This window comes from Physeter macrocephalus, chromosome 4, assembly GCF_002837175.3.
Source record: "Physeter macrocephalus isolate SW-GA chromosome 4, ASM283717v5, whole genome shotgun sequence".
Taxonomy (NCBI): domain Eukaryota; kingdom Metazoa; phylum Chordata; class Mammalia; order Artiodactyla; family Physeteridae; genus Physeter; species Physeter macrocephalus.
Window position 1 is genome coordinate 102,478,934 of NC_041217.1, and position 15,212 is coordinate 102,494,145.

General features: G+C 35.5%; 1 protein-coding gene across 10 annotated transcripts in view; it reads left to right on the forward strand.

The window, feature by feature from the left end:
- EVI5 (ecotropic viral integration site 5) overlaps window positions 1-15,212 on the forward strand; it is a 224,315-nt gene that overhangs the window by 98,486 nt on the left and 110,617 nt on the right. For 9 of the 10 annotated variants that reach the window (XR_008617203.1, XM_024119714.1, XM_024119715.2 and 6 more), the window contains 3 exons: window positions 2,211-2,271; window positions 12,786-12,839; window positions 14,698-14,730. Coding sequence is in view for 9 of the 10 variants with exons in the window: in XM_024119714.1 (XP_023975482.1) it covers window positions 2,211-2,271; window positions 12,786-12,839; window positions 14,698-14,730 (148 nt within the window). In the remaining variant the exon portion in view is untranslated. The remainder of the gene's footprint in view (window positions 1-2,210; window positions 2,272-12,785; window positions 12,840-14,697; window positions 14,731-15,212) is intronic. The other variant, XM_024119718.2, reaches the window with a different exon arrangement.

Consider the following 15,212-nt stretch of genomic DNA (forward strand, 5'->3'; position numbering starts at 1 on the left):
CCCTGGTCCAGGAAGTTCCCACATGCCACAGAGCAACGAAGCCCATGCGCCACAACTACTGACCCTGCACTCTAGAGCCCGCAAGCCACAACTACGGAAGCCCGCGTGCCTAGAGCCTGTGCTCCACAACAAGAAAAGCCAACACAATGAGAAGCCCATGCTCCGCAACAAAGAGTAGCCCCTGCTTGCCGCAACTAGAGAAAGCACACAGGCAGCAAGGCAGACCCAACGCAGCCAAAAATAAATAAATAAAGTAAATAAATAAAAATTTTTTAAAATCTATATGTGGTAATGGATGTTCACTAAACTTATTGTGGTAATAATTCATGATTATATAAGTCAAATCATTATGCTGTAGACTTTAAACTTATATGACGCTGTATGTCAGTTATATCTCAATAAAACTGGAAGAAAAAATAAAAATAAAAAATTCAGAAAAGTTCTATCCATTAGAGACTCATAAAATTTAAAAATAAAATATTACTGTACTTTGAGAAAATTTTTGTGTATTCTAAGACACTCAACAGAAAAAGGCAACCCACAGAATGGGAGAAAATGTTTGCAAATCACATATCTGATAAAAGATTAATATCTAGAATATATAGAGAACTCTTAAAACTCAACAGCCAAAAACTAAACAGCTGGATTAAAAAATGGACAATGGATTTGAATAGACATTTCTCCAAAGAAGAGATATAAATGGTCAATTAGCACATAAAGAGACGCTTAATATATGGTATAGTATGGGTGAACTATGGGGACATTATGCTAAGTGAAATAAGCCAGTCACAATAGGACAAATACTGTATGATTCCACTTATATGAGATACTTAGTGTTGTCAGAGTCACATAGACAGAATGTAAATTGGTTGTAGCCAGGGCCTGGTGAGAGGGGGAAACCGGGTGTTATTGTTTCATAGGTACAGAGTTTCAGTTTTATAAGATGAAAAAAACATTGTAAATGTATTTAATACCACTGAATTGTACATTTAAAAATAGTTAAGATGGTAAAGTTTGTTTTGTGTATTTTACCACAATAAAAAATGTTCTGTGAGATAAATGAAATTTATACATAGTAAATAATAGATTCTTGTCCTTTGAGGGAGAACTTTATTTTTAAAAGAAGCTATAAGTTATGTGGGGCCTGGTTATTATTTGGAGGGTTTAACTTGTTATTAACATTTTTGATTGAGAGTAAGATATAAAAATAATTTGGTAGGACTAATTTTTGGATGGCCAATAATTTTTTAAGATAATTTTGTGTTTATAGTAGAGTTGCAAAAATAGTACATTGCATTTGTTTGTCATTTCTTACTCTCCTACGGTCCGTGACAGTTCTTCAGTCTTTTCTTGTCTTTTCTGACCTTGGCACTTCTGATGTGAGCTGGTCAAATATTTTTTAGAATGTCCTTCAATTGGGGTTTGATGATTTCTCTTGATTAGATTGAGGATATGCATTATTGGGAAGGATACCACAGAGGTGAGGTGCCTTTCTCAGTACATTTTAACAGGGGATGTGTCATGTCAATATGCATTACTGGTGATGTTAACCTTCATCATTTGGCTCAGATGCTGTCTGCTAAGATCCTGTACTATAAATTTACTATTTTTTCCTTTGTAATTAGTAAATATTGGGGGAGAGATACTTCGAGACTGTGCTTAAACTTTTACCCACTAATTTTAGCATTCATTCATTTTTCTTGCCTATGGCAGTTATTTATTGTGGAGTTCTACTGGGGATTTTTAAATTTGCCTCATTCTTTCCACGTTTATTAACTGGAATTTTTTTGTTAGGAAGAGTTGTTCCTTTTCTCCCCTTACAAATTTCTAGTCAAGTTTAGTTAAGATCCAGTTGAACTTTATCAGTGTATTTTAATTTGAGAGGGAAGGGTTTGTGCTTCTTCTGTAAGTTAAGGGCTGAATAGAATCTCTAAACTCAGTTCTCTGTTTGGTGCTTTATAGCATTTTACTTTTGAAAGTTTACTTTTGTGTGGTTCTTATATTTGTTATTTTTGAAGTAATTTTTTTTTTCGTGATAACCTGTATAACTATTGAGATGATTTTTCTGATTTCAAGTATCTCAAGTCATAAGTTGGGGGAACATAGTAAAATTGTATTTTGTGCTAATATATGGTTTTAAATTTTATAGTTTCTGTAACTAGTTTGGAATGAAAGCATACCTTTAACTGTTTTTTTTTTTTCTTTCTCAGGCTTGAAAAGGAATATACTACAATAAAAACTAAAGAAATGGAAGAACAAGTTGAAATTAAAGTAAGCATCTTAGGACTTTTAAAAGTACTGAACATAAATTCATTAAAGTCAGTTATTTGGCAATAGATGTTTTATTGATACATTTATTACCTGTCATAAATTTAGCAATGATGTTTGTATTTATTTATTGATAAATTTACCATCCCACTAGATTATAGTTAAAAACAGACATTTCAAAAACTGTGATCTGAAGTGGTTTTTGTTCTAGTGTGAAAGAAAGCAGCTTCCTTTTTCTGGATTTATTGGTGGGTCATCAGGAGAAAATACTTCTTTGGGGAAGATAATTATCATTTCATTTAAGCATGTTTTAAAAAGTTATAGAGAAGATAATCTGTAACATGCTGAGACTAACAGCATAGTATAGTATAGTATAATATAGTATAACAGTATAGTATAAAGGAGACCAAATAGAGTAGATCATTGCATTAGAACTAATTATGGCTGCCTTAGAGATGCAGAAAGCTTTGACTAATTAAATTTTCTCATCGCTAACCAAAGATTATTTTTGAATTACTGTTCAGAGAAACAGGTAGATTTTCAATTTGAAGGACATGTAAATTCCCATGTGTACCTTAAAATTCTTGTTTGTATCCCTGTAGGCCAGAAATTGTTGAGGGTCTTTGGCATTGTGTGAGCTGGGTGTTAAGGAAAATTGAATTGGCATTTATGCTTATATTTCAGGATGGGGATAATGAGTAGAAGCATGAGTTAATGAAGGAACTCAGTGACTGGCTGATCCAATTCCTTACCTTTTATTTTCCCCCCAACTGCCTGAAAAAAAAAAAAGAAAAGAAAAGAAAAAAAGAAACAAAAACTAAACAAATTTATTGAATGACTCCACTTTTTTAAAAAAACTGTATATTTGGATGTGTCTGATTTTTTACTTCAACCTGGCAAGACATTTGATGACCATCTTATTTACAATTCCCTAGCCGTGTATTAATTTAGCCTTGCTATAAAATAACACTTCATTACTCACACCCCACATGCCTTTTTACTAGGGAATGGGTTCTGTTAAATTACTACTCTTTCTTACCGTAATCCTGCTCAGAAGCCTCCTGGGAGACAGTCTCTTCCCTCATCAACTCTGTCTCCCTTTTATAGATGTTTTATTTCCGTTTCTACCACCTACTCACTATCTGTTGGAAATACTTATACATTTTTCAGAGAGAGAGAGGAGGAGAGAAGCAAAAGATCCTTGTGGATGTTTCCCTCTCTTTTTTTTTTTTTTTTTTTTGGGGTTCTGTCACCCACCTGCTGCTCTACTATTTGCTTTTCTTTTAGGTTCCATGAGTAAGGGTAATATTAAATCATACCCTCCACTTCAACTTGCTGAAAGTAAACAGTGCATCATCCTGATGAGTGGGGAGAGAGTATGGGTTATTGCATACCACGAATATTTGGAACTGCAAATCAAGAATCTGAGGATGGGGGGCTTCCCTGATGGTGCAGTGGTTGAGAGTCCGTCTGCCGATGCAGGGGACACAGGTTCGTGCTCCGGTCCGGGAAGATCCCACATGCCACGGAGCGGCTAGGCCCGTGAGCCATGGCCACTGAGGCTGCGCGTCTGGAGCCTGTGCTCCGCAGCGGGAGAGGCCACAACAGTGAGAGGCCTGCGTACCGCAAAAAAAAAAAAAAAAAAAAAAGAATCTGAGGATGGGGAAGCCATTCTGTTCATTTCATCATGCTTGTAGTTGCAAAAAATAAAAAAAAATTAACAGTTCTATGAACAATCCTTGCTCTTGAAGAAGTTTTTTTAAAATTAAGTCACATGAATGTAGGAATAGCAAAGGCCTTTTCAAAAAGATCTGGCAGACATTAGCCTATATTTGCAGTTTTTTTCAAATTTTGATTTTTGGGGAAAATTATAGTTCATATACCTCACAAAATACTTTTGAGTATGTCTTAGGCAAAAACAGATGGCACAAAGTTGTTTATAGAGAAGAATCTGGGGGGAAAAAGTTTAAAAAGTTAGTGGAGTGCATTGGGTAAATAAATACGCTGATCTCAGAGATAGTTCCTTTTATAAAATCTTGTTTCCACATAGTTCTTTTTTTACTCTTGTACCATTTTCATTCCTTTCCTCATTCCTCCTGCCCTCTGAAGGGCAAAGCCAAAACAATTTTTGTGTAACTGTACTTTTTTAACTTCATGTTTGCATATGTCTGATTTTTAAGTTGGACCTGGCAATTCATCTCATTCGCAACCAGAAGACCACCTTATTTACAATTAATTAGCCATGTATCATGGAGCCTCTCTCTTCTTGGGAAATGTCGCTTCCTTATTCAGTTCCCTTCCCCTCCCCCAAGGTCCCTTTTACAAGGGAATGAATTCTGTTAAACTAGTACTTTCTTGCCTTGGTTCTCCTCAAAAGCCTTCAGGGAGATAATCTTACACTGTTCTTTACACAAATAGTATGATCATAATTATGTGATGTTTTGATATAGAAGTAAAAAATCAGCCTTTGATGCTGTGACATGTGTTTAAGGTTTGACCTTCGGGTCAATGACCTTTACGCTATGAATTGTATTTGTCAGCTCCCTGATCAAGACAGTGACTTTCAAGTATTTTCCATTCCTTCTCTGAAAGACAAGGAAGATTTTGATAATAACGATTTCATACGGTAGATCTTACATTTTACTGTGAGAAATTTTTTGTTAATAGAAACACCTTTGTCAGTATCTTCTTCCAATCTCTTGATGTTCCACCTGAGGGGGAGGAGGTAAGAAATATTATAATTCTAGCTTATATTGGGATAAACCACAGATCTTTAAAAAAGAAGAGCCTTTATCCCCTACTCTATTTAAGATAGACATATGAATTTATGCTTAAATTTGTGTTTTGGGGTATAGAGATTTAAGCCCTGTGAAGAGGAGTTAGAAATTCTGACTGGTTTTTAGTCAGAATTTGGATATTTTTTCTTATTTCAAAAATTATGGAATATTCCAGATATGCTGAAAACTAGAGCATAATATAAAAACATCTGTGTTTTCACTGCCTAACATAAAAAAACATGATAAGTATTATCTAAGTCATCCAGGAAGTATCTTGAACAATCAATATAAAGTACTAGTACTGACACATTTATTCAACACTTAATATATGAAGGATAATTTACATACATTATCTCCCTTCATTCTTCCAATAACCTTACGAAAGGGTTTATCTTTCTATGAAGAAACTAAGGTTCAGAAAGCTCAAATAATAAGCTAGTGGTCATACTGACAGAAAGTGGTACAAGTCAAGAGTTTGAACTCTGATTTGGGTTAGTCTGAGACCCATACATGTTCTTCAGTGTATACACACTACCACTTTGCAAGAGAGACTTTAATGTATTGTGATGTAGGAAGGATTTGGATGCCCATTTTTTGTGGCATTACAAACTTTTCATTAAAAAATGAATAGCTACTTAATAAAATCCAATGGGGATATAATAGCTTAATTTATTTAAGAAGTCATTCATTTAACAGATATTTACAGTGCCTGCTACATGCCCAAACACTGTTCTAGGCACTTGATATGTGTTTATGAAACAGACCAATTCCTGCCCTTGTGGTACTTACTCTAGTATGGAAATCAGACGATAAGTTAAATGTACAGTGTTTTAGATGGTGATAAGTGTTAAACAGAGGAAAAAAATATCTTAGGGAAGGGAAAATAAAATGATAGTGTTCGGATTAAAAGTTTAGAGAAGTTGACCAGGTTACCTTTGAATAAAGACCTGAAGGAAGTGAGGGAGCTAGATATATAAGGAGAGCAGAGTCTGGTCAGGAGCATGCTGATGAGGAGTAGTGATGAGACAACATGAAGATGAGGGAAGTGAAAGGAGGTAAGGTGTTGCACATTGCAGATAATGTAGGGAGTTGCTGAACATGTGAAGACTTTAGCTTTTACTCTGGTGAGCCACTGGGGTTTTCAGTAGAGAAGGACAAGATCTGACTTAAGTTTTCAGTGCATCTTCTGACTGCTATGTTGAGAGTATATTGCAGGGGGTAAGAGCAGGAGCAGGGATATTAAGTAGAAAGCTGGTGAAGTAATGCAGGCAAGGGGTGGTGGTGGCGGCTTGGACTGAAGTGTTAAGAAATTATTGGATTCTGAATAGGTTTTAAAGGTATAGCTGATTGTGGAGGTGTCAGAGGGACAGAAATCAAGGACTTTGGCCTGAGCAGTTAGAAGAATGCAGTTCCCAGTACCTGCAATGGGAAAGTCTACAGGAGGAATACCAAGAGCCCCAGTTTTGGTTATATTAAGTATGAGATGCCCAGGAGCTGTTCAAGTAGCTCCTCAAAATACAGTAAGTAGGTACCCAACTAACACAGTCGGCTATATAGTACTGTACTGTAATAGGTTTATAATGCTTTTCACACAAATGATACATAAAAAAAACGAAAAAAAGCATTTTTAATCTTATAGTACTGTACCTTGAAAAGTACAATAGTACAGTACCACAGCTGGCATCCAGGGGCTGTGGCTTCGAGTGAACAAGCAAGAGTTACTGACTGGAGGAGGGAGGGGAGGTAGGGGATGGTAGAGCTGAAGGATCGTCAGCAATAGGAGACGGAGGGCAAGCTGCAGTTTTAAGAACGCACGTTCAAATCTTTGAAAGTTCGCAGTTTGAAGGTTCGTATGTAGGGGACTTTATTTTTAAAGTTGGAGTTAAGACAGGACAAACTGGAAATAAAAATTTGACAGTTATTGACATGATCATATTAAAAGCCATGAGAGTAGATGAGATTACCTGGGGAATGGATGTAGATAAAACAGAAGAGTACAAGAATTAAGCCTGAGAGAGTAAGCCAACATTTAAAAGTTAGGAAGGACTTCCCTGGTGGTACAGTGGTTGAGAATCTGCCTGCCAGTGCAGGGGACACGGGTTCGAGCCCTGGTCTGGGAAGATCCCGCATGCCACCAAGCAACTGGGCCCGTGAGCCACAACTACTGAGCCTGTGTGTCTGGGGCCTTGTGGTACAGTGGTTGAGAATCTGCCTGCCAGTGCAGGGGACACGGGTTCGAGCCCTGGTCTGGGAAGATCCCGCATGCCACCAAGCAACTGGGCCCGTGAGCCACAACTACTGAGCCTGTGTGTCTGGAGCCTGTGCTCCGCAACAAGAGAGGCCACGACAGTGAGATGCCCGCGCACCGCAATGAAGAGTGGCCCCCGCTCACTGCAACTAGAGAAAGCACTCGCACAGAAACGAAGACCCAACACAGCCAAAAATATAAATAAATTAATTAATTTTTTTTAAAATTAAAAAAAAAAAGAACAGTTTAAAAGTTAGGAAGACCAAGAGCCAATCAGCAAAGTAGGAGAACACCAGGGAAATATAATGTCCTAGAAGCCAAGAGAAAAGAGTGTTTCAGAAAGAGAGAGCCATTTACTGTGTCAAATGCTAAGGAAGGGGGACTTCCCTGGTGGCACACTGGTTAAGAATCCGCCTGCCAATGCAGGGGACATGGGTTTGAGCCCTGGTCTGGGAAGATCCCATATGCCATGGAGCAACTAAGCCCATGCACCACAACTACTGAGCCTGCTCTCTAGAGCCAGTGAGCCACAACTACTGAAACCCACGTGCCCCAACTACTGAAGCCCACGCACCTAGAGCCCATGCTCCACAACAAGACAAGCCACTGCAATGAGAAGCCTGTGCACCACAATGAAGAGTAGCCGCGGCTCAAAAAAAGAATCAACACCAAAACAACCACATCTTATGAGCACACTGCAACTAGAGAGAGCCCACGTGCAGCAATGAAGACCCAATGCAGCCAAAAATAAATAAATAAATAAATCTATTTTAAAAAAGAACAAGAGAGAATGTGAAATATATGGGCAAAAATGTAGGTAAGATGTTGGTTGTGGGATGTTGTGAAGTTCTATTGTGATTGCTTCAATTTTTTCACTGAAATCAGAAACAAGATTATCATTTGAGAGTGACAGTAGGGTGGAGGGTTGCTGGTTTGAAGAAAGAGGAGAAAGTATGAAATAGTGATCTGAGAAGGTGGGAGAAGGAATGGACTAAGGAAACACATTACTGTTAGGATTCATTAAGAGTCCAACTGAATTTAGTGATTTGTTAATTGAATTAAACTTTACGGTTTTATTTTTCTTTGGTCATATTTACTGGCTGAGGTGCAGACTCAAGAGTTGTCAGTGTGTTGACCCAGACTAGTGGTTTCCCAGGCAAATATGCTCACTACTAAAGAAGAGAAGGGAAAGGGGGGATAAAAGCAAGGGAAAGTCTGCAATGATTGGAAATTAAACTTTGGGAAGAGAGGATATCAGGCAGTGAGGGACAGTGAAAAGTTGGTAGGATCCATGGATTATCCCAACAAGAAGGAGGATTATTGAGTTTGGGTTACTTCATAAAATGAGTAAGCTGGAAAGAATAGAGTGGTTTGTTTGAAACTGAGATTCCCCTATTTTGGCATATTTAGGTTGTTTTTCGTTTTTCATCATTAAAAAATAATGCTTATGTTAACATCTTTGTATATAAAGTTTTGTGGTACCTTCTATTTCTATAGTCAGTTGTAAAAGTAGAATTACTGAATTATAGGATATTAGTATTTTTACGACATTCAGTATGTACTAAGTAAATTTCTTAAAGAATATTTCCAGGATATGTTCTTGGCAGTGTTTCCATTTCACTAATACCTTGCGTACATTAGGTATTTCATTCTTGCTCTCACTCTTAGTCTCATTTTCTTTTCTAATTTGGTAGGTCAAATAAGTCTCTCTTTTTAAGTGTATGTATCTGTTGCTCTTTCTCTTTGTGGTTTTCACTTTAAAGTTTAGAAAACACCTTTTTAATTAATTCTAGGAAATGTGATTAAAAGTAAGGATACTCAAACATTAATGAGAAATCAGTCAGGTGATAGATTTTAGTCATTAACTTTCCTATATAGCAACAATAAACATTTCAAAAGTATCTTGGAAAAAAGAAATTCCATTTGAAATAAAGATAAAAGCATATTTGGGACTTACCTGGTGGCACAGTGGTTAAGAATCCACCTGCCAATGCAGGGGACACGGGTTCAAGCCCTGGTCCAGGAAAATCCCACATGCCACGGAGCAACGAAGCCCATGCACCACAACTACTGAGCCTGCGTTCTAGAGCCTGCGAGTCACAACTACTGAGCCCACGTGCCACAACTACTGAAGTCCGCGTGCCTAGAGCCTATGCTCCACAACAAGAGAAGCCACCCCAATGAGAAGCCCGCGCACTGTAGTGAAGAGTAGCCCCTACTCACCACAACTAGAGAGAAAAGCCCTCGCACAGCAATGAAGACACAATGCAGCCAAAATTTAATTAGTTAATTAACTAATTTTTTAAAAAAGCATATTTAAGAATAGCCTAAATGAAAAATAGCGTAAAACCTAACAAACACCAAAAAAACTTTGCAAAGGGTGTTTTTAAAGGATGAATAAAGGGGAGAGACAAAAATAACTACATGTTGTATAAAAACAATCTAAAGAATAATTATTTTTAAAAATAGACAAAAGTAATAAAATTATATTCATGCCCTAACTTTTAAAATATTATGAGCAGTGCTTATTATTAACCAAGTATTTGGTATATATTAGGCAGTATGCTATCTCGTTGAATTCTTGCAGCATCATTGTAGGTTTTATTAGTGTAATTTTCTGGCTGAGGAAATGGAGATTCCAGGGCCCTGAATGATACCCACAGGTGTTAATTGTAGAGTGAGGATTTGAACCTAAACCTACCTCATTTCAAAACCTAGTCTCTAAACTACTAGTCTACTAGTAGTGAAGGTTTGTGAAGGTTTGTGGAGGATAAAAAACACAATATAAGAAGGGGGGAAATTACCTATACCAGATGTTAAAAGAGATTACAAAGCTCTAATTACCAAAATACTGTGAAGGTAACCCTGAAACAGTCTTTAATAACTGATAAAGTCTATTATATTTTTCAACTCATCATGAAGTGGGTATCACACAAATGAGAAATTGATGATTTATTTAAAAAGTGGTATTAAGACATTTGTGTAGGTGTTTGGGGGAAAATGCATTCAGGTTTTTATAGCAAAATTTCAGAAGATTTAAAGGGGGTGGGGAGGGAAATCCAAGTGAATGTTTTTAGTTTTAAATTTTAAGCATTATTTCTATTGAAATATTAACTTTATTCACTCAATTGTCTGGTTGAACTTAACTTCCTAAGTCTTTAGAAAAACAAAATGCTACTTTTTTTTTCATGAAGTATGTTGAGAAGATTTAGAGAATCACATTTATTTCTTTGGCTTTCCAGACTTTAAGAACATTTAATAATTGCTTATTTGTGTAGACCATTATGCTATACATAATGTGAGTAGCCAAGAAATGAGAAATATTTTCTTTTTCTCAAACTATTTTGTAGCTTGAGATCACACATAAAGTAATATCTATTTCAAATCATCCAAATATATTCTAGTGAATAGAGCAAAAATAATTTTCAAGCTGTCTTTGTAATAAATAAGATTTATTTGTTCCAGTTTGTGGTCCACTTAATAAGACAACAATAATTCATAGTCTTTTATTTGCTTTGTTCTGAGATTTTATATGTTATATAAGCTATATTTTAGTCTTTACTGGCAAAATAATAGATTGAATTAATAGAAGAATTTTCTGAGGAAGACATTTTTAGCAGGAATTTAGAGGAAGGCAGGGTTGGAAGAAGGCTGGATTGCACTCTAGAGCAAATTGGTACAAAAAGGTAAGAGGGAGTTTGAAATTATAATGATGGCAAATGAAGGGATAACTTATATTGGTGAACTGTACAAAAAGGAGATGATTTTTTAATGTAGAGTGTTTTGTTTTTTTCATATTATTTTCCATTATGTTATCATAGGATATAACTATAGTTCCCTGTGCTATACAGTAGGACCTTGTTGTTTATCCATCCTATATATAGTAGTTTGCATCTGCTAATCCCAAACTCCCAATCCATCCCTTCCCCAACCCCACTTTCCCCCTTGGCAACTACAAGTCTGTTCTCTATGTCTGTGAGTCTGTTTCTGTTTCATAGATATGTTCATTTGTGTCATATTTTAGATTCCACATGTAAGTGATATCATGGTATTTGTCTTTCTCTTTCTGACTTACTTTGCTTAGTATGATAATCTCTAGGTCCTTCTGTGTTGCTGCAGATGGCATTATTTCATTCTCTTTTTATGACTGAGTAGTGTTCCATTGTGTGTGTGTGTGTGTGTGTATCACATCTTCTTTATCCATTAATCTTTCGATGGACATCTAGGTTGTTTCCATGTCTTGCCTATTGTAAATAGTACTGCTATGAATACAGGGGTGTGTGTATCTTTTCAAATCATAGTTTTGTCTTGATACATGCCCAGGAATGGGATTGCTAGATCATATGGCAACTCAATTTTTAGTTTCTTTGAGAACCTCCATACTGTTTTCCATAGTGGCTGCACCAGTTTATAATGTAGGGTATTTTAGATTTAATACTTAATAGCAGTAATTTGACAGGGTTTTGGGAGTTGGGCATTGAGCAATTAGGTAAAGTGGTTTTTTTTTAATCTGGTTTTACTCTTTTAACTACAAGAAAATGCTAGTAATTTTCTTAAATTGAAAACAACTCATGATAAATAATTCATTCGATGAAAACAACTAATTCTTCATATTTTCAGAATGGAACTTTGCAAGTTGGCATATACAACACATTATAAATGGAGGCTGATCTAGTTCTAAACTGACAATTTGATATTTATCCTATGAACATGCATTTTTCAGATTTCTTGTTTATTTGATAGACATTTGAATATTATTTGTGTAGTCTTTGTAGGAGATAAATGAGTGAGAATCTTTTCTATCTAATAGGGATATTAAGACATGTAAGAAAATACTGGGAATTCCCTGGCGGTCCAGTGGTTAGGACTCTGCGCTTTCACTGCCGAGGGCTCGGGTTCAATCCCTGGTTGGGGAACTAAGATCCTGCAAGTGGTGAGGCGCAGCCAGGAAAAAAAGAAAAAGAAAATACTGATTATGAGTCATTATGCTAGGTACAGAAAAGAAAGGGGTTATTTTGTATATATTCTAGCTTATATTTAAAATTCAGTCACAACTGGAATGATGAATGTGGTCATTTCCTCTGCCACGCATTTCTTACTCTCAGCCTTTAAGAATTTCACAGGTGATAATGTAGCCATTTCTTGGACTCTTTCCTATTTATAAAAGGTGGTACTTTTTTTTTTTTTTTTTTTTTTTTTTTTTTTTGCGGTACGCGGGCCTCTCACTGTTGTGGCCTCTCCCGTTGCGGAGCACAGGCTCCGGACGCGCAGGCTCAGCGGCCATGGCTCACAGGCCTAGCTGCTCCGCGGCATGTGGGATCTTCCCAGACCCGGGCACGAACCCGTGTCTCCTGCATCGGCAGGCGACTCTCAACCACTGTGCCAGCAGGGAAGCCCAAAGGTGGTACATTTTATCGACTATGATTTAGGTATCATTTTTCCTTCTCAGGAATGTTTGCAAGCAAACGTTTGTTTGTTTTCTTTTTCTGCAGAGGTTACGCACAGAAAATAGACTATTAAAACAGCGCATTGAAACATTAGAAAAAGTAAGTAAATTGCTGCTTATGTAAACTTCCGTTGAATGCACAATAATTTTTCTATTTTAAATAAAGGCTCAAGAAATCTGGCACATGTCTCTGAAGTTGTGGTATTGACTGCTTAGCTTGCATAGCTTACTACTTAACTAAATAACTTGTCAAGAAATATTGATCATTACTAGTCCTTGAATTCTCAAGGTTAAAGTTTCAAAGTGAGGTTATTATTAGAGTAACATATTGATGTCATTTGTTTTTGTTACATAATCTCTGAAAAGTATGTTCTTTAGGGGTAACCTAATTGAGAATCTATTCTGTGTACTATTTTAAAGATGAATTTCAAATGTTGCCCTGTCGAGCCATATATTAAATGTGGCAGTGATTTCTTTAAGGCCTAGGATTGCTTTAAGTTTAGTCAAAATGACTGATTGATTTCTTATATAAAAATTCACCATGATGTTTGTTGATTTTCAACACTGGAATTGTGACTAAACTTTTGGTTCTTAGAATTATTTTGATACCGCTTGTTACCTCTTCCTCTCTGTTTCATATAAAATAACTGGGTAAATGTGTCAATCTTGCATTATTTTTCTTATTGTGCTTTTGATGTAATGTCTTTCGTAGTCTTATACCTGATGCTATAAGAATGTGTTAAGTAATAAAAGTATAGCCTAAGAGTTTTGGTTTATTAAAGGAAAAACTTCCAAATTCACAAACTCTTTTGGGTTTTTTTGTTTTTGTTGTTTTTCTTTTTACCAAAGATGAAAATTAGTAGTTTAAAAAATAGTCCTAATGATACTGCCGAGTATCTTAAAATCTTCCCTGAAAGTCTACCGGTCAATATTTAGGAATGAAATGAATGAAGATATAGATTATTTGCATATTTGTGTTTTGTTTGAAAGTATTGATGGTTTCATATTAAATAGCATGGCAGAAGGACAGGGTTACATGTATATTTTGTTATATAATAATTGCAGGTACATTATATTAAGGATATATTTCTTTTATCTTATTAGAGTTGGTTTGAAGATAATTCTGCTTTTTTGGTGACTGCAAAAAGGTTGAACTTAATTGTTTTTAAGTCATTTTTATTTTATCAATATATGTTTTTTCCACTAAACACTCAGTTTATAGTAAAATGTACATCTTCCTAGGTGGTCTTTTATCTTTGAAGTCAGACATTTTCACAGAGAAAGCATTTTTATTTCATTGAACCTTGAGAATAATAAAGGTGCTGTCTGAAAGAGTTCAGTTTGGATTTTGCTTCTAGAAAATTAAGTACCTTTTTACTGGCTTAGATGGCCTAGGTGTGTTTTTTAGCACTTAGGATTCTGTAAATACTTAGATACCAATTAAAGTCTGTAACTGAAATGTTTACTTACTCAGTTATTGCTAGAGTTTATTATGGTTGAGCTCATTAATTTCATTTGTCATGTTTTCCTTGCTTTGCTTCTTTGGAAGTTGCTGTTGCACAAATTGCTGTCACACTTTATAAGTGGAATTGCTTACTCAAATTCCTTCTCGCTTTCATATAAATGATTTGACAATATGGCTGACGCTAAAAATACTTAAAGTATGCTTTGAAAAGAAGATATTAGCTTGTCCCAAATAATGAAAACCCTCTTGGAATTTGTATTTGGTCTCTTCTAGAAGCACATGATTTTCTGCAGTTTATCCTTATTTTGATATATTCTTTTTTAAGAATAGAAACACATGCAATAAAAAATAGTTTTAAAATCTAAATGTCCATCTTAATTACAATGAAAAGTAGGTGGAATTTGGGTATGCGTTGTTTCTTCTTATTCCTAATTTTATCACCTTTATTTTATTTCTTTCTCTTATATTTCTATCTGAATTTTTCCTTTTGTAGGAAAGTGCTTCCTTGGCAGATAGATTGATACAGGTATAGTTGTTGTTTTTTTTAAGCATTTTCTCTAACATCTAAGGAAAGTCCAAAACCTAGAAATTCATATTTTAATGCATGCAATTTTACATGCATTTTTCTATAAATAATTTTTGGGGTGGTATCTATGGGTGTAAACTTAATATTTGATAATAGTGTGTTATCTTTATTAAAATAAACCCATCTTTTGCACGTTTTAGAGCTAACCTTATTTTAAAGTTTATTCCAAAATGGCAATCAGTGGATTCTGCGAAATTAACCACTATTCATTGAAAACATTAGTCCTGCATGTACAGTAATATTGCATGAATTGAATTTTTATTGACTGAAAGAAGAATTGTTCTTAAGATTATCAGATGAATTTTTCATTTAGTTTCCCAAAATTTTCTGGAGCAATAATGAGCTGCTGGCTAATAATTACTCAGGCTGTTCTGTTCTCTGAGGTGATCTTTTTTTTTTTTTTTTTTTAACATGTCAAAGTA